Source organism: Musa acuminata, chromosome BXJ2-3 (genome assembly GCF_036884655.1).
Source record: "Musa acuminata AAA Group cultivar baxijiao chromosome BXJ2-3, Cavendish_Baxijiao_AAA, whole genome shotgun sequence".
Taxonomy (NCBI): Eukaryota; Viridiplantae; Streptophyta; class Magnoliopsida; order Zingiberales; family Musaceae; genus Musa; species Musa acuminata.
The window spans coordinates 34158800-34177103 of NC_088340.1; the positions used below are offsets into that span (position 1 = coordinate 34158800).

Consider the following 18304-nt stretch of genomic DNA (forward strand, 5'->3'; position numbering starts at 1 on the left):
ATTGATAAACCTATCATTTATTTTTGTTGCCGGTCCTAATATTGTTCTAATTATCCTAATTCTAGCAATTGAAAAAAAAGTTTAAAAAAAATGGATACCTGAAATTTGAGTATACTATTTTGCAACTATACAAGCATTAAATTTTGACTTGTATATCCGTTTGAGTCCAATTATTATTTTTTTTCCTGAGGACAAATATACTAATTCTCAAGTCTTATTTTTTTTAATAGCTTACAATTCTTAAGTCTCATTCATTGCTTGTACTCATTCTTCTTTCTAAGTTGTAGCTTAAAAACAAGTAAGTTCCAAAGCATGACATACAAAATTATCACACTAATAATCTCTAAAAGACTATGAAATTTTCATTAGTATCGCTAAAATCACTTGAATCATTCAAATATGAGAAGAATCGAGTAAGGTAACAATAGGCAATGTATCATATGCTTTATCGACTTCTTCTCCTACAACTATTGGAGTTTCAAACTTCTTCTTCATTAAAATTAACATCATGATTTATAATTAATTTCTTAGTAGTAGAATCATAATGTCTAAAACTTTTTGTCCCATTACTATACCCACAAATATGCGTTTAACACTTTTGTCATCAAGTTTGCTTCTTTCTCAATAGGAATATGAAAGTAAACAACACAACCAAATATTCTGATGTACTCATAGCTTCTGCCCCAAACTCTTTTGATACTATTTTCTCTTTAAGCATGTATCTGGCAATCTTAACCACTTCTCGATTCTTTGCTCCACTGTTTCATTTTGTTAAGGGGTATAACTTGTAACTTATTCCCTATGAATGTTTGTATTTTTGTAAAAAGTAAAAAAATCTTTTGAAGTGAGTCTTAATAAAATAATTATTTTGTTTTTCTACATATACTTTGAAAATTTTGAAAACATAAAAGGTTTTGACTTTTTTCTTGCAGAAAATATACCCACACCATCCTTGTGCAATCATCTATAAATAACAAAAAATATCTATTTTTACCATGTGAGATAATTTACGTAGGCTCACAAATATCTACATTTTTAGCTCTCAAAAAATGATCAAGAATTTCTATGTTGTTTTCGAAAAATACAGGATTTACAAATAGTATCTTTATTTTTAATCTAAGGCAAACCAACTACTATATTTTTCCATAGTTGCTATCAATTTATCAATTTTCTTATCATAAATTAAGTATTTTTTATCATAAAAATAATATAATATTCTTTTCTCATCAGTTGGCTAATGAGACTTTATTTTAAACTAAGAATAAACATCACATCATCAATTAATTTTTTTTACTAGATTTGGTGTGCATAGAAACTGTTCCTTGTCCTTCCACTTGAACCTTATTATCATTTTTTATTTCATTATAGATATTATTAAATCATCAAATCTTTAAAATAAACTCATGTCCCCTATCATATGATTACTGTATCCATTATCCAAAAACCAAATAGATCAAGAATATTATTCATTAGATATAAAATTTTTTCTTTATCCTTTTTTTTGCTATTAATTTTCTCATGATAATTTGCTTGAGTTTCGTTCCACCGATGTTTTTCAAGATAACCATATATTTTATAGTGAGAGTAGAGAGGAACATTTGAATTTTTATTTTTTACCATCAATCTTTTTTAATATGTCTAATTTTTTTGTAACAAAAATATTGATGGGTCTCTTTGCTACCTTCATTATAGTTCTTGTAACTCGTCATCTACCTCAAGCATCAGATCGTCCACGACCTCTACCATTTTGATCACTCCCTTGAGATATAGTTTTTAAAATTTTCTTTTAGTCCTTCTGATTTATCTTCATTTAAAGAACATATTTTTGAAGTTTCATCTACAAATTACATCAAATTATGGAGATAAACTTCATAAAACTTTTTTTACTATAGTTTGATATTTTATGTTTTCACCATAAGATCTTCAACTTTTGAGAAAAAACCAATGATAGATTCAGAATCTTTCATTGTTTCAAATTTACTTTAAAGAATTTAAAATTTTAAAATTTTTTACCTTATCTTTACTAATATTAAGATCATGTAGATCATATTCAACAAAACCATCTTCTACTAAATTTCATAATCTTTATGAAATAAATAGAAGTTTCATTTTAGTAAGCTAAAATTGATTATCATCATATTTGAAGATAGGAAGAAGTTGATTGGGAACACTTACTTTAACATCTGTCATCTTTTCTGGATCTACTAGTCTTCCCTTTTTTCATTGTTGATTTTTTTTTATATAACTTTAAAAGAAGAGGAAGAGAAGGGTAGAAAAGACTACAAGTATTTTTAACCTACGGTGTTTTGGATTAATCGAAGAGCACCTATTTATATTAACTACAAATAGAGTATAATTAAAAAAAAACAAAAAAAAATCTATCATATCCCAAAAAATCTTTCATCCTTATCTATTTTATTTTAATTTAATTTTATTATTTATCTAGTCCTAATTATTTGAATTAATCTTAACAAATCTTTCATCATAGAAACCCTATTCTTGCGTGCTCTTGGCCGAGCCTATTCCTCCTCGGTTCTAATCCAATTCAAGGCGACGACATCGGATGTGGGTCGACAGGGGGAAGGTGGGACTCCTCATGCATGCATGCATGCATGCGACTACGTTGGGCTTCCCTCCTCGTACCTTTTAGTTCTTCTTGGGGTTCCTATGCCTTCCGAGAGACACTTTTCTATGAACCCTATAAATGAACGGAGGGGTTGTCACTCCGATATGACTCGATAACCTCATCCCACTACTTTGATTCGAAACTTAAACTATTAGGAAAAGACTCAATCTATCAAACTCGAATGCTAACCGATCAAAGAAAATGGGATTGTATGAATATTGATGGGTGAACGATAATATATGTTAGTAAAAGATTCAATGGTTTCGTATAAGTCAAACTCCCAAAAATATACGCTGACAAAGTCGTCGTTTGATGTGGGATGATCACTCGATGCACTCACCAAAGTCAAAGTATGTTTTCCGCGAGAAAGATTGTGCTTCCCGTCATAAGAATTCTCGAGAACATGTCAAGACTCTGTTCTTCATCGAGGAAGGAAGCATTGGCGTTCCCTATTAGCAAAGATTGAGAGAACAAGTTGGCAAGTAAATTATGTAAGGCAGCCACATACCATGACACGTACGATCACAAGAAATCAGATCTGGTTGTGCAATTAATATTGCATGGAATTGAGATTATTAGTCATATGATGCAAATAAGATTCAAATAGCTTCCATGAAACCTAACAAGTTTCTAGTTTTAGAGTGATCCTTCATGAGAAAGAATTCACCGAGCATGTGTGTTCAATGATCTTTTCCATGAGAAAGATGATGAGGTGAAAATGAAGGGGAAGAAAGAACAGCTATAGCACTTACAGTAAGTAGTAATGGCGAGGAATGAATTAACAGTATAATCTATCAAAGGTTTTGCCAGTTAAATTAGTCCGTATCTTCGATCCGAACCCATACAAAAGAGCTGAGATTTGCCACTAAAAAATTGGGAATGTGACAATGACAAACTTTGGTGTATTCCATCTGACAAGGAATAATATGAGCCATTAAACCATTAACTGCAGCAATAAAATACTGAGATCTTTCTTCCCCATGAGGCTTCTCTTTGAGGTGCCTTAAACCACACGGTTCTTAGTCTCTGAGGCATCCTTCGACCCTACTTAAATGGCTCTTCTCTCTGTGTCTCGTAAAACACAGTTGTCTTGGATCTTGTTTTCTCTCTGTCGAAGGTGATGGTTGATGTCATGGAGGAAGGCTGCATGCAGTTACCTCCTGGCTTCAGATTCCACCCCACAGATGAAGAGGTCATCACCCACTACCTCGCACCGAAGGCAACCAACAACAGCTTCAGTGCAAGAGCTATTGGAGATGTGGACTTGAACAAGTGCGAGCCGTGGGATCTCCCAAGTAAGCAAGCCATTCATTGCATGCGTGCCTTCTCCCTCTTGATCTTGTTTCGATCGTGCAGGCAAAGCGAGGATGGGAGAAGCGGAATGGTTCTTCTTCTGCCAGAAGGACAGGAAGTACCAAACTGGGACGAGGACCAACAGGGCCACAGAAGCTGGGTATTGGAAGGCCACGGGAAAGGACAAGGAGATCTATCGAGGGATAGGCGTTCTTGTGGGCATGAAGAAGACGCTCGTGTTCTATAGAGGAAGAGCTCCCAAAGGGCAGAAGACCAGTTGGGTGATGCATGAATACAGGCTTCAAGGCTCCGATGCCCCAAAGTCTGTCGAGGTATATATCGATCTGCATGCTTCTCTCTATCTGAATCAAATCATGTCATGAACCTTCTTCTTCTTCCGTTTCTCCAACGACTCTGAAATCTGTGACTGCAGGATGAATGGGTTGTGTGTCGGGTCTTTCACAAGAACATGGGGAGGAGAAGCCCAACACCACCACCACCACCACCACCTGGAATACAAAGTGTTAAAACCCTCGACCCTCCTCGCATGAACTTCCAAGAGCATCCTCCCATCATCTCCGCCATGATGGGAACGGAGAACCAGCAGGCCGTGGACTATCGAACGAGCTCAAACCCACCTCACAACTCTTACTGCTTGCTCCCGGAGTCCGCGAACTCCGGCTACTTGCACCACCAGGACGCGGCGCAGAGAGCTTCGGCATCATCTGCCATCATGAGGCATTGCAAGATGGACGAGTGCTGGGACACAGACCTCCACGTCTCCTGGGCGATGTCGAAGCACTACGGTGACCTCCACGACCCTTCCTCGTCTGCAGCGGTCACAGATTTGGATAGCATTCGGTGGTTCTGAAGGGCAACAGATTTCATGTCGATTTGGTGTGGTGTAGTTCCAAGGCCACTCATATTCTACTGATCGTCGAGAAAGCCTTGGTGATTTAGGTATGTTCTTGCTGCATGCAAGTCGCTGATGGCGCAGCATATGTCATCGTACACAGATGACACAGAAATGGAAGAAGCTGTGTGAAGCTCTGTTGTTGTTCGATCGTCAGTTTGATACGCCAAAGTTGATTCGGCCTTAATCTTGCCATGTTTGAGACCCGAATGCGTCGGGTGAAACCCCATCGTCGAATCCCGACGCGAGAGGTTGACCTGAAAATGGGCTGAGGAATCCTGAGTTGAGCTCCTCGAGCGACCTGATTGGCTTCTTCTGTCATTCATCCGCATATCTCCTAAAATATTCAATCAATATCATTCGATGATACGCCTTCTCCTCACCATCTTCATCGATGAGGTACGACATCACATCAGTTAGGTCTGAGGACACGTAGGATCTCTTTCTTGAGTTATCAATCCTTCTTCCCCTCTAATTATTCTTCTTTCTGCATCGATCATCATACTTTAATGACTCAATCATTCATTCAGCTTCTTCCATCCTCTCCTTTCTGCACATGGCCATGGCTTATGCGCGCGTCTCTGTTTGCTGCCACTTGCACAGAGGATTCTCGGGTCCCACCTCAGGCCACCGATCAGCATTTGGCCTGAGCTTCCAGTCCACTGTACCACCAAATGCCCCAAAAGAAAGATCCTATCCATGGATGACAGGAAGAGAAAGCCTCATCACCTTCTTTATTCCCACAGCTATGAGTCATATGTTCCTCGTCATTGCTCCTTAGGTTCCTTCTACCACCCAAATCTGGACCTCTTGGTTGCGTGTTACCTCCCAATCTCGATACATGTGGAAACCTCCTTCGGAATCGAGTAGAACAGATGAAACAGAAAACATGATAAGTTTTCTATTCTATACTCCGACTTAGTGGTCTTTGGATGGATAGGACGAGAGCGAGGATAGCTTAAACTATATGAAGCTTTCCTTTGTTGACATCACTACGGAGTTAAATCCAAGATGATAAGGTTTGGCGATGGGAGGTGTCTAAACCTACCTCTCGTCTGACGAGACTGTGAATCCATGTTGCATGAGGACATCACTTGGTCTCTGGTCTTCGTCTTGTGCTGGTGTTGGCTAAAGGTTAGACATGGCCCTCAAAGCAACTGATGGTGAACAGCTGATGTTGGTGATGTATTTTATCGGCCGATCACCATCACAGGTGATCAACATATATCTCAACAGCTCATGGTGTGGTTGTGGGACTGAAGTAGGTTCGAAGGGCAATACCAAGTCAAGATTGTCTGCTTAGTTATAAGTTTGAGAATATATTTATATTTTTAGTTATGGAATACTTAAATGCTTGATAAATAATAAATAGATATTATTTATAAAATTATATTTCAAAAATTCATTGAATATTTTGTGATGAATTTATTTTTCTAATATTTTAATATTTATCCAAAAGTGAATACATGTTTTTTTATTTGTATTAAGTAGTAAATAAATATATGAAGCTATTTAATCTAATAAAAAAATTGGTAGGGCCCAAATATATAATAAATAAATAAAAATAAAAATAATTGTTAGAAATAAAAAATATAAAATCTTAAAAATGATGCTAATGTTAAATTAAGATAGCATCAACATTTAAGTATTTTTTTAATATAATATTTTAATTAGATATGATTTAAAATAAAATTATCAAACATTAATTCATATTTAAAATATATTATAACTTCAAGCACATCTTAGTCTATCAAGGTTGGCTTCTGAAAGCAATTGTTCAAAGGCAATAATTGGTGGAGGAAGATGCACCTCTTATTGGGTGAAGAACTTACATGGTTTGAGTATGTTATTAGATTTCCAACTGACTTCTCTGATTGCATTGTGTCATATCCTTATTTATCACAAGGATATGACTTCACAGTTAAGATCTTGTTGATTGTGTCAGCACATAATTAAGAAACAAGTGGAATGACCCCAAGGTTTAGCCCAGGAAAACTACATCTTGAAGAAGAGAGCAGGTTGAACAAGCATGATTATTGTGGTGACTTCCACAAAACTGACAAAACACTATTATTGTCTTTAGTGGTGCAATTCAGCAGATATGGTAGCAAATTAAAACAAAAAAAAAAGAAGAAGAAAAAACTCATGAATAAAACATGACTAACAAGACATAAAATTGGAGTCCAGAATCAGGGATTCATCTAAAGTTCCAGGCCATTGCTGAGGTGGTCTGTCAAGAGATCTCAATCTTCAAATGAATTGACTAATGGTCATATCAAACTAAATCATCTGCATCAGTCTAAAACCTTACAGGTTCTTATAGTGTATTGGTGGATCAAGATCTGTTTAGATATGCCGGTGTGAGGGCTACCCCAGTCTTGTCAAGAAAACAGAAGCATCACTAGCAGATAAATCTCTGTTTAAACATGGACTTCCCATGGACATGTTAAATATTAGGAATGAGTAGTGTGAGGACCACACTAGCTATAAGATGTGTCAGGCAGCCATGATTCCACAGCAGATAAATAATTTGCAATGAATAGATTTATGTAACACATGATGGAGTTCTGTCACCTTGTTGGAGAAGTTGGAAGCTGCCCTGTTCTCTGGCTTCTGACTGCTCCATTCCACCTGATGGTGAAAGGTTGTGTCATTAAGGAAATTTAGCCGCCATCCTAATGTGATGGGTTCGTTGCATTCTCACGGAGTAGTCCTCTCGGAACTGAGGAGGACATAGAGTTGCCTTTCTGCCCTCGTGCAAGTCCCTGTCCATGAGAGTTCAGAGAGAACAGTTGATAGCTATAGTCATCAGACTGGAACCTCAAAGTTATCATACATGGATTGTTTTGGATGCTTTAGTTTTCACCTGTAGATCAAAGGAAGAATTGCCTCGGCTACGTTGTCATTGCTTGCATCTGAAGAGATAAGCTAACAAAAGAGAGAAATGAAAAGTCGAGCCATATCATAACATACCATACGATATGAATAATATGTATCAATCCGATATGAAATTAGTATAGATGGTACATACCGATCAATCATCATATCATGTATCATAACGATGACCGATTGATATACCGATACGGACCGGTAAGACGAATCATGGTCACCGCTATTTAGCACGACTGATCTAACTATTCTTTGTTAGCATGATTGATGAGGCAATAATGATCTAACAAAGGCAGTTTAACCCAAGCAAAAGGATTATCATGTCTTTCATTGGAACACAGTGGCTGAGATTAGAATGCAAGGCAAGATCAGTTAAAACCAGAGATCGGATGCAAAGCAGCATGAATTAAACAGAAAGCTTAATTATTGATTCAAGACATGCAACCAGCAGTTTTGCAACCGGATGCACAAGCTACAATAATCATGTCCATATTATTCTTCACCCAAAGAAAGCTTCGAGACAACATCAACCCATCCACCATGGAATGTCAAACAAAGATTATTGTGCACCACAAACGAATACGAAAAGAGCATCATCTACAAAAGGCGCAAGGTCTAAATTCACAAGGCAGTTGAATTGAGACACAAGAACATGGTGTGAAGAAGACCACACCGTTCTGATTACTACCTACATTTGTGCAGGCTCCAGTGTCCGAACATCTGCACCGGTTGTTACATCACGCCTGTCCTTGGTTATCGCTACAAAATGGCCAATCATTTCATGGAACTGCTTCAGACTAGACAGGGGGAGGATGATTGATGAACGATCAACTCCGGCAACCTGCATATGGAAGCATTTAAGGATCGACTATGGAACTGATTCAGTTTGAGCTCTTCATGTACCTCAGATATCCTCAAGAAGTGTCCCCTGTTGTTGCTTCCCAAATCAAAGAAGAACCTCTTCTGATCTACCCTAATTAATTTAGACATCCCCATGCCTCCAATCTCATTGTGCGTGTGCACATCAACCAATCGATCAGCATTCAACTCTGAGCCAGAGGATGATTGGGCACTGTGGCCTGATATGAATCCAGCACCGACATCATCTGAAAGTCCAGGGAGATGTTCTGGAGCTTCCAGATGTTGCTGTTCTTGTGTTGCAAAAGAACAGGGACGAAAGTTACTGACATGCTCAAGGATATCAGCCACCATAGCTCAGTATGCCAATTTATCAATTTTTTTACCTGATTTGGTACCATGAATAGCCGTGAAGCCTCTTCATGTATCTCTTGTAAAACATTTCTAAATGCTACCCATCCTTCTTCACCAGAAATTCCTGCAGGAACAATGATTGTACTCCGGTTTCTGTTAACAGATGCCTCTGATATCTACATAAGAAAGTTTCATCAGCTCCATACACCATTACGCAAAACGCTTAAGCTCATTATACATACTTATAATATGGTTTATGATTTTGGCAGATAAACCTTGAGAAGTACAAAGATAGCAAATTAATATATGTTTACATAAGAAATGGTCCGGTCTAACTAGTGCTAACAAAATTGCTAGGCGCTACAAGGCACCAAGGTCGCTTATTGCTCGAAACACTAGGTGCCAGTCTAGGCACTAGTTCGAGAATAGCAAAGCACTTACCTTAACATGCTTTTGCACTTAGCATCAGAATCTTGATTGTTGTCCAATGTGCATCCTTATTTCTCCAACCATGGATGCCCTTGCTGTGCGATCCCAAGTCAAATTATCCATCAAGAACCAAATTACGTTTTGCATTTGACATGTTAGCACCCGTCCCTCCAACCATCTTCCACAACGGCAAGGGTGCTGGGAGAAAAGAGGAAAGAGAGAAGAAAAGGAAGGGACGAGTATAAGGGAGAGAGGGAGACCATGCATCATCAGAGAGGGGTAAAAGAAGAGACAGAAAGAGGGAAGGATGAGATGTACTCACAAGAGACAAGGGTAGAGAAGACAATCGCATAATGATAGAGGGTTGTGCACAAGTGTCATCAGGTGTGGAAAATAAAATTAATTATTTGGTCGAACTCAGATCGATAATGATCAATAGACAATAGAACTGGGTCAGTTATTGAGTCAGATTCAGAGAGATTTGGATCCGCAGGCCAGGCAGAGCTCAATCAGGCTCACATGCATTTATGATTTATGACACCTAGACCTCCTACAACTTTAAGTGCTATCACGATGTTTTGAGTATAGATATGGTATCTAGTTTAACAAACAGTGCATCTGCTAAACAGACAAATATGTCAACAAAGTAGATACATTTATTGGACATATGTATATCTTAGAATAGTGAATTTAATATATGAGAAAATCATATTTTAGTTGGGAATATTTAGCAAAAAAAAAGCTGGTGTAAAGATTGGCCTCTTGATAGATACCATGTGAGATATGAATATGCACATAAATACCCTTCAAAGGTTTGTATTTGTGTAATACGCTCTAAAATAGCAAGAATTCTGAGTTTATATTTCTCAAAAAGTTTGCATTTGCATGTATACCATCAAATAGTGGGTATTTATGTATATACCCCCTTGGAACAAATTTGTCTCTAATTGACGCCTTGACAATCTTTAACAAGTAATCACAATCATCTTCTGTCTCGACAGGAAATTATACAACCTTGACATATTTTTTATTATTGAAACAAGTCCAAGTCATTTATGAAGCCTAATATGCAACCTATTAAAAATCACAAATGCAAAGAGGAGGGGCAATGGGAGAAAAATTGCTGAGAGAAAAAAAATGTAATGTTGAGATTAAAGAGAAACATGGTAGTGTCTAGATTCCAAAGTTTTAAACACCTATTAAACTAGTAAGTATTAATCCAAATTTACTGGTCGACTAAATGCCGGTATCAGAACATATAGATCAGTACTGATACATATACTCATACTTGGAAATGCTATAACTGATGCTTTGTCATTAGACAATGGAAAAAGTTACTGTTGCTAAAAAAAATCTAACAAAGAAACTATTAAATAAATAAGGTCAAAAAGGGAAGTGTGATGACTCATGATGAGTCCTAAATCAGAACTGGATGGTGATTTGGGTATATATATCAGGTTAGATGGGCTTAGTACCAATAATTTCAGCCCAAAAACTTCAGGCCATATGGTTAAAGGTCCACAAAATGACTTGAAAGTCTTATAACTTTTACTGGCTTGAATGAAATAAACAGGAAAGTCCTATAAGACTTGTATTGGTTAAATCACCACAAAATGACTTGAAAGAAATAAACAGAAGTTACAAATTAGATCAAATAACCGGTGAACAACTAAAAGTCAAAAGATAATATCTTTAGACCACCAAGTTTTTTATTATTGCAAAACTAGCTGGCAGCGGCTGCATCCATTTATGCTCAAACCTTGATCCAGCATCTATTTAACTGCAAGAACCAAAGGCATCTTGCTCTATACTGCATCATGCCTACTAAAAGGGAGATAAAGTGACATCATGATTGTTAGAGGTGGAACTGCTAAACATGAGTTCTATTATGACAAGGTCGGTGTGAACCTAACATGCCCACAATCTTCTAATATGCAAAAGTGTTACACACAACCACAAGAGACCTTCAAATATCATCATATATTCTGCATATAATGGATTTTCATTTCATTTTTGCACCATTGTTCCAGTTTATTGCCTTTGGTTCTTTTATACTTCACAATAAATGCTAATATAGTGACTCGGTTCACCATTTGAACTTCTCTCTCTTCAGTGTACAAGCAAAAGCTCAGAAACTTTTTTGTTTGTTTTAAAAGAAAAGAACACTGCAATATATACTATATCATCCAGAAAGTAACATGCTCTTGGTTTTATTTACCAGTAATGTGTTAGAATCAGCATATGTTGTAATATTCAACGTTGTCACCACTAATGTCCTCTTAGTTTCTCTGTTGGCATCATGATCGAGGTACTTGGTTATAATCACCATAAACCATATGATATTGTCATAGATGTGAGCAATCTTCCAAGCCCAAAAGGAACATCTTCATGTCATAGTACTACATTCTTCAATCATTTTTTTTTTAAAGTGGATAACCCAAGTAAGAGAAACTTTAGAAATGGTAGCAAAGCTATGCACCTGCAGAAACATGGGACCACAATTACTCTCATCACTGACTGGATAATCATTGAACAGCAGTTTGAAATCTACTCATGATGGAACCCTCCTATATAACAGCAAACATTATGTTGCTACAAAATCTAACATCAAATCATACTTATTTTGTTGTTGTTAACCACACGCACACAGATTCAAAGAATCAAGCAATGCATAAACCAAACTGACATTATGACTCGTGTGTTTCCTCACATGTTCGACAAATTTTGAACTTGGGTTTGGCGCCTAGTCTAAATCCGTCATCACTCCAGATTCAAAAGTTATGTGAAACTTCAACAGCTAACCCACTTTCAACAATAAAATTAACTACAGGCCTCTAATAAGAGAAGCTAAGGTAACCATTACAAGACCAACATAAGAAATAATTTCAAACCCCAGTAGTCATAAAAGATACACAAGTCAAACAGAAGTAATCAACTATCCAGAATCCATTCAATCACACCAAAAAATTGATTTCGTAATAATGACGTGTACCTTCAAAAAACGCCCCCTTTTGTTCTCACCAACATCAAAGTAAAACGCCTTTCCAGGAAAACAAAACCAAAAACATCAGTAAAAGGATTCAACGATCCGACCTTTATAAAACCCAAGAAAAGGCCATTCGGGCAACCAACCTTGGAATCAAGCTTGAGCTCCTTGCTGAAGACGTCCTGCTCGTCCGTGCTGATGTAGTAGCCAAACAATTCGAGGAACCAGACGATGCCATCGACGGGGACGATGATGGTGGACCTTGTGGCCGAAGTCTTCTCGGAGATCTTGAGGTACCTCCCCCTGGGATTCTCCTTCAGATCGAAATAGAACAGCTTGTGCTCGAACTGCAGCGTCTTGGAGACCAACTCCACGTCCGTCCCACCGGTCGCTCCCCCCTCCATCGGTCGGCGCCTCGCGGACCCCAATTTCCGGCAATAACAATCTATAGATCAAGAATTCAGGTCTCGGGATGGAGGAAGAACCAATTCTTCGAATGAATGAAGATCGAGAGGGAGCGATCAAAAATTGCTGGAAGAGGTTGAGGTTAGGGTTTGGAGCGGGGAGAGATTAACGTCGCCCCCGCTTACGAACCAGTCGGCGGTGGAGATTCCACTTCACTCTCCTTGTTGACCGAGTGTTTACTCGCCCGCCTCCGCTCAACTGTGTTTAATTAAGTAAATCCGGAAATTAAGGTATCGGATCCGGATCTTGATACGTTAGTGGTTCCAAAGGATCAGGGCAATCACCACAGGATCAATCGCGTAGCACGTGCGATAACGTTCGCCATCCCCCGCTCCAGGTGTTCGTCGTAATGCCCAATCGACCAGGGTGGGCGCTCCAGGTGCTCGCCGTAATGCCCAAGCGACTGGGGTGGGCCGAGGGGCAGGTCCTCCGCGCGCTCTGCACGCCGAACATGGAGTTTGTAAGATCGGATTGATCACTGTTCAAAATTAAGTTGGCAACATTTTATTTATTATTAAAAATAAAAATACTCTTCAATAAAAAGTGAAAATGATTTTTTAGGTAAATCATTCACGAATAAATATAGATTATATGACCCCATTTATTTACTTACAAGCGTGGGTACCTTCTCCACGTCGTGTCGGTCACGTGACGTTGATGTATCTCGACGAATGAAGCCTTGTGGTCGCACGTGGCACAACCTTCCTTTTATGCGCCTCTGCCTCTCTCTCTCTCTCTCTCTCTCTCTGTGTTCGGCGCGGCGTTCCGAGGAAAAGGTGCAGCGGAGGAGACCCCCGTCGACTCCATCCTCCGCGGCGATCTCGAGGTAGTCGAGCATCCCCGCACTCCTCTTCTCGTCCTCCCCGACCTCAAATGAGCGCTTGATCTGTTGCTTTTCCCCGCATCTAACATGGCCTTCTTAGATCTTTGATCCGATATCTCTCTTCCCTCTTTTCTCCTGCACTCGTCTTGTAGATCCTTTGATTTGCATTTGGATCTAAACCCTATTAATGCTCTCTTTCATGATCCGAGGATAGATCTTGAGGTTTCCTACGTTCCTCTTTGTTCTTAATCCCTAATTCGACGCCGGTAGTTGTGGATTTCATAGATCTTATGATCGTCAACAAAAAAACTTGTTTCCGGTGCACTAAATTTTGGTTAGTCTGAACGTTGTGGTTGTAACAGATCAGGTACAATGGGGCTCACGTTCACTAAGCTGTTCAGTCGCCTCTTCGCGAAGAAGGAAATGAGGATCTTGATGGTGGGTCTTGACGCCGCTGGTAAGACGACCATCCTCTACAAGCTCAAGCTCGGAGAGATCGTCACCACGATTCCCACTATCGGTGAGAGTTATTTGTCTCCCTATTATTTGCCTTTATTGGGACCTAGGCAGTATTATTTGACTCGTTGGTGTATTAATCATGATTTTTGGAAAGCGTGACTGTTAAATCTGCCCTTATTCCTGTTGGTATATATATTTTCCCATTAATTGAGTTTCAGCATTTCTAAGCCTTGACGGATTAGATCTAGTTCTTTTGTTCACACACACACACACACACACACACACACACACACACATATATATATATATATATATGAGTGTGTGTGTACCGGAACTTGGGTTGGTAAGTACTGGAACTTTGGGTTAACAAGAGAGACTACCACTTCTACAGAAAATTAACTTTGATTGTTTTGTATCATTATAATTACTATTATCAAATGATATTTTCTTAAGACTAGAATCTCATGACATGCTGTAAAACCTTATGCAACTTTTCAGATTTTTTATACGATTTACAATTTTCTAAAATGTTTTGTATCTAGCTCGGTTTTTTCAACTGCAGCACATGTTATGTTGATGTTTATCTTCTGGCAAATATCTTGTAAATAATATGTCTTCTGAAAAGGAATATGTGATCATCTATTCATTGCACATTGGTTTCGAGGAGGTTGGCAATGTCGATTACTTGCTTATAAACACTTTTCTGCAGAAACTTGAATGTGTTTTTGGCATTCGTCATCTACATTTATTACCGTTTTTCCTAAAATGATTAATTATATGAGTCAGATTAATTACTTAATGCTTTAATGCAGGGTTCAATGTGGAGACTGTGGAGTACAAGAATATTAGCTTCACTGTTTGGGATGTCGGTGGTCAGGACAAGGTATTGTAATGCCTGTGTAGTTATTTATTTAGTATCATAATGTATTCTTTCATGCTGGCTCATATGAGTTGTTTAGCACCATAGCTTTTGTGGGAGAACTAAATATTCTGAAGGCAAGCTGCTGATTTACGCAAATATTTGACTTGGAAATTTTGCTTGAACATTTGGGTGTTGTTGAACTTTCTTCAGCTTGCAACACTGGACATTTTTCTTAAATAAACTTAAGTGGAGTACCATACCCTTGTATTATAGATATTCTTCAGATGTTTAATTATTTATTACACAATCTTGTTACCTATTTGATAATGTATCTTTTGATATAATCCTGTGAAAAACAGATCAGACCCCTGTGGAGGCATTACTTCCAGAACACACAGGGCCTTATTTTTGTTGTCGACAGCAATGATAGGGATCGTGTTGTTGAGGCAAGGGATGAGCTTCACAGGATGCTTAATGAGGTAAGTTTTCCATTTGGTAATGCCTCTTTTAATCTCTTTGCTTTGTGTTCTCTTTATTATTGACAAAGCATGTATTAAGTTTGGAGTTGGTATATATTGTATATGCACTCGTCTAAAGTTACCATGACCATTAGGTACATCATAAATTTATTACTACAGACATGAACAACAACAACAACAACAACAACAAAACCATAAGTCTCAACTATTTGGGACCAGCTATATGAATCTTCTGTCGTCATTGAAATTTGTAAAAGGTCATATGTTTAATTAAGTTCGGAGTACTTAAATATTTATTTATAGTTTTTATTAAGATATTTTTAGGCATTCCTCTATCTCTCCTCGTATCACTAACATTAATCATTTCATCTCTTTTGACTAATATATTCGGAGGTCTCTTAAGTATAATTACTACTACAAACATGAGCACACTTAAATTTTCTGTTTGCAGAAGTTAGAATAACAATGTATTCATGCAATTTAAGTTTGAATATTTTGTGGGCGCAAGTATTATATTATAATTTACCATTCGTCATATTGGTAACTATAATGCATACCAATGCTCTCATGATTTGAATTCAATAAAATTGAAATGGACTAAAAGGAGTTCCTTTTGTTTGGAACAAACTTTGTTATGAAGTATTTTTATATTAATAAAAGAACATCGGTTAGAGTTTGTTTTTCTGGTGAAGATTGATCTGTTTTCTTTTTTACTTGCAAACTGATTTCTCTCTACAAAAGACAACATGGAAATCGTTTTTTTTTGTTAACCAGTTGTGCTTGCTGGAACAAATCCCAAACTAGAAACTTATGGAAACATGTAAATGCAGTTCTTCAAGAAAAAATAACTTGGTTTTCTTGTGTTTTTGCTTGTTAAATGTTTACATTTTGCTATTTATAGTGTTTTAACCAAAATCATTCATGTAATGTGTTCTTTTCTAATAAAATTATGTACTAAGATATAGTTCAAGATATCTTAGTTATTTACATGTTTAGTATTGTCATGTATGGTTATAAAGTGCCAAATTCAATATTTGAATATCACCAAACTGGTTTCTGGTAAAGTATGATGCTTCCTTCTAGAATCCTGAAATGCTAAAGATGGTTACTTGGAACAGGAAGAAGTTAATATTCAACATTTTAAATGGTATTATATATCATTATGAAGTCTGAATAACTTCTTTGATTAAAGCATCTCATTTTATAGTGTTTCTTTCTTTTCCTCCGCTCCACCAATGAAAACCAACCTCCTATTTTCCATGTGATACTTGGTGACTTCATATTTAATCCAGCTGTATGATGTTCAATTCTGAATTTTCCCTTTCCTGTTATAGCTTTGATTTTTGTATTGATAGGATGAGTTGCGGGATGCTGTTTTGCTTGTTTTTGCTAACAAACAAGATCTTCCAAATGCAATGAATGCTGCTGAAATCACTGACAAGCTTGGTCTGCATTCCCTTCGCCAACGACACTGGTACAACACTTTTTCTCTTGTTAAGCATAAATTTTGAAGCCGAATTTGTTCTAGACACTTGCAAATCACTGTTGTTGTACTTGATAGCTCTGTTGAGATCACAGCAACAAGGTTGTAGATGAAATCAATCTTGTCTATACATCTTCTAAACTATCATTTTTAGTTAATCATTGCATGAAAAGATTCTTTTTTCCCCTTCTTTTTACCAAAAACATCTTGAAGAACTTGTGAAGAATCTAAAATAGACAATAAAATCTCATGGGTGTGTAAGTATAATATTTAATATTAAGGAGGTTGCATGTGTTGTCTAACATGGTATGTTCTTTGTGATTTACCTCAGGTACATCCAAAGCACCTGCGCTACATCTGGTGAGGGTTTGTACGAGGGGCTGGATTGGCTCTCCAGCAACATTGCCAGCAAGGTACCTTCTCTATTATTTTCATTTATAGGCATAGCATTTGGTTGTTAATGCATGCATAGTTTCTTTTTGACATAAGACTTGTACTAGCTTGTATTAAAGCTCCCTCTGCTTATATTGGAAAACATGTTTTACTTAATCTAAAAGAATTGTATTCAGCTGAAACACGTCTGTTGTGTTTTTGCTCAACAGGCTTAAATTTCCAGGAGAACATGAGTTGAGATAATTCTCCCACTATGCTATTCTTGAATGCTTTTTGGACGAGAGCCAACAGAACTTTTAGAGTGACCTGTGTGGGTTATTTCAGCTCAGCCTTTGTATTTTAAAACGTCACAACTTTTGCTTGTCCAGAAATATAGATGTATTTGCTACCTGCCTTATTTGTTGGTTTCTAGTTAATTATTATCTAACAGATGATTTGCTTGAGTTATTACTCGTGGATAATCTATTTATGGGCTACTTCTTGCAGGCCTTAAACTAGTATTTTGTTTTCATGTCCTTTACGTCGTCACTTATACTGGACAGGCACAAGTTGTGTGCATAAGTAGATTGATTTGAACTTGTTGCAATTTTAGCTTTGCTTATGCTTATAATTGTTTTAACCGAAGTTTTGGGAAAAGAAACCACATTTTTTTTAGCTTGAGAGCTTTGATCCTGTTCATCTTCATAGTTTCAAGAACCAGTGTTCACATGGCTGTGCTATGGATGCCAGTTGAGCAGTGGAGATAGTTATCTCCCATGTCTGTAACGGTTATTTCTTACTAGTGTTCACATAGCTTTGAGTGGATGATGGACGAGATGGCCTATAGAACGAACCTTTTAAAGGGAATAATAATGCAATTGCTGATAGGAAACATAGGATAGGAATCAGGATCGTCGCCTCAAATTCAATTGCAGAAATACAAATGCTCCATGGTGTCATCCTTCACGGGAATTAAACGTATCTTGGATTTACTTATCCTCCCGAAGAGGAGA

At 37.4% G+C, this 18304-nt stretch overlaps 3 protein-coding genes across 5 annotated transcripts; 2 read left to right on the top strand and 1 right to left on the bottom strand.

Moving 5' to 3' along the window:
* Positions 1-3620: 3620 nt before the first annotated feature.
* LOC135607835 (NAC domain-containing protein 87-like) lies at positions 3621-5019 on the top strand. Its single transcript, XM_065099964.1, has 3 exons — positions 3621-3921; positions 3983-4251; positions 4353-5019. Exons 1-3 carry the CDS (start codon positions 3747-3749, stop codon positions 4788-4790), a joined length of 882 nt encoding a protein of 293 aa, XP_064956036.1. The 5' UTR covers positions 3621-3746; the 3' UTR covers positions 4791-5019.
* A 2660-nt stretch (positions 5020-7679) lies between these two features.
* Positions 7680-12998, bottom strand: LOC135607836 (transcription factor Pur-alpha 1-like). 3 transcript variants are annotated; one of them, XM_065099966.1, is made up of 6 exons: positions 12495-12996; positions 12355-12402; positions 8966-9109; positions 8625-8867; positions 8414-8562; positions 7680-7698 (listed from the first exon to the last, which is right to left on the bottom strand). In XM_065099966.1, the coding sequence occupies exons 1-6, from the start codon at positions 12750-12752 to the stop codon at positions 7695-7697; spliced, it is 846 nt and encodes a 281-aa protein (XP_064956038.1). In that variant the 5' UTR covers positions 12753-12996; the 3' UTR covers positions 7680-7694. The 3 variants fall into 3 exon arrangements, with proteins under 3 accessions (XP_064956038.1, XP_064956037.1, XP_064956040.1); XM_065099965.1 differs by having other exon boundaries at positions 7687-7760; positions 12495-12997; XM_065099968.1 differs by lacking the exons at positions 7680-7698; positions 12355-12402 and adding an exon at positions 7712-7760 and having other exon boundaries at positions 12495-12998.
* Positions 12999-13478: 480 nt separating this feature from the next.
* LOC135607837 (ADP-ribosylation factor 1-like) lies at positions 13479-17809 on the top strand. The gene is made up of 7 exons (XM_065099969.1): positions 13479-13639; positions 13999-14156; positions 14908-14978; positions 15317-15436; positions 16792-16910; positions 17251-17332; positions 17522-17809. The coding sequence occupies exons 1-7, from the start codon at positions 13485-13487 to the stop codon at positions 17525-17527; spliced, it is 711 nt and encodes a 236-aa protein (XP_064956041.1). The 5' UTR covers positions 13479-13484; the 3' UTR covers positions 17528-17809.
* Positions 17810-18304: the final 495 nt, after the last annotated feature.

Bases quoted from the DNA above. Each gene is read 5' to 3' on its own strand.
- LOC135607835 (XM_065099964.1), top strand. From the start codon at position 3,747: ATGGTTGATGTCATGGAGGAAGGCTGCATGCAGTTACCTCCTGGCTTC. The intron at 3,922-3,982 runs GTAAGCAAGCCA...TCGATCGTGCAG, and splicing joins CGAGCCGTGGGATCTCCCAA to GCAAAGCGAGGATGGGAGAA. The intron at 4,252-4,352 runs GTATATATCGAT...CTGTGACTGCAG, and splicing joins ATGCCCCAAAGTCTGTCGAG to GATGAATGGGTTGTGTGTCG.
- LOC135607836 (XM_065099965.1), bottom strand. From the start codon at position 12,752: ATGGAGGGGGGAGCGACCGGTGGGACGGACGTGGAGTTGGTCTCCAAG. The intron at 9,110-12,354 runs GTACACGTCATT...TTTCTTATGTAG, and splicing joins AAAGGGGGCGTTTTTTGAAG to ATATCAGAGGCATCTGTTAA. The intron at 8,868-8,965 runs GTAAAAAAATTG...ACACAAGAACAG, and splicing joins TATTCATGGTACCAAATCAG to CAACATCTGGAAGCTCCAGA.
- LOC135607837 (XM_065099969.1), top strand. From the start codon at position 13,485: ATGAAGCCTTGTGGTCGCACGTGGCACAACCTTCCTTTTATGCGCCTC. The intron at 14,979-15,316 runs GTATTGTAATGC...TGTGAAAAACAG, and splicing joins ATGTCGGTGGTCAGGACAAG to ATCAGACCCCTGTGGAGGCA. The intron at 16,911-17,250 runs GTACAACACTTT...GATTTACCTCAG, and splicing joins TCCCTTCGCCAACGACACTG to GTACATCCAAAGCACCTGCG.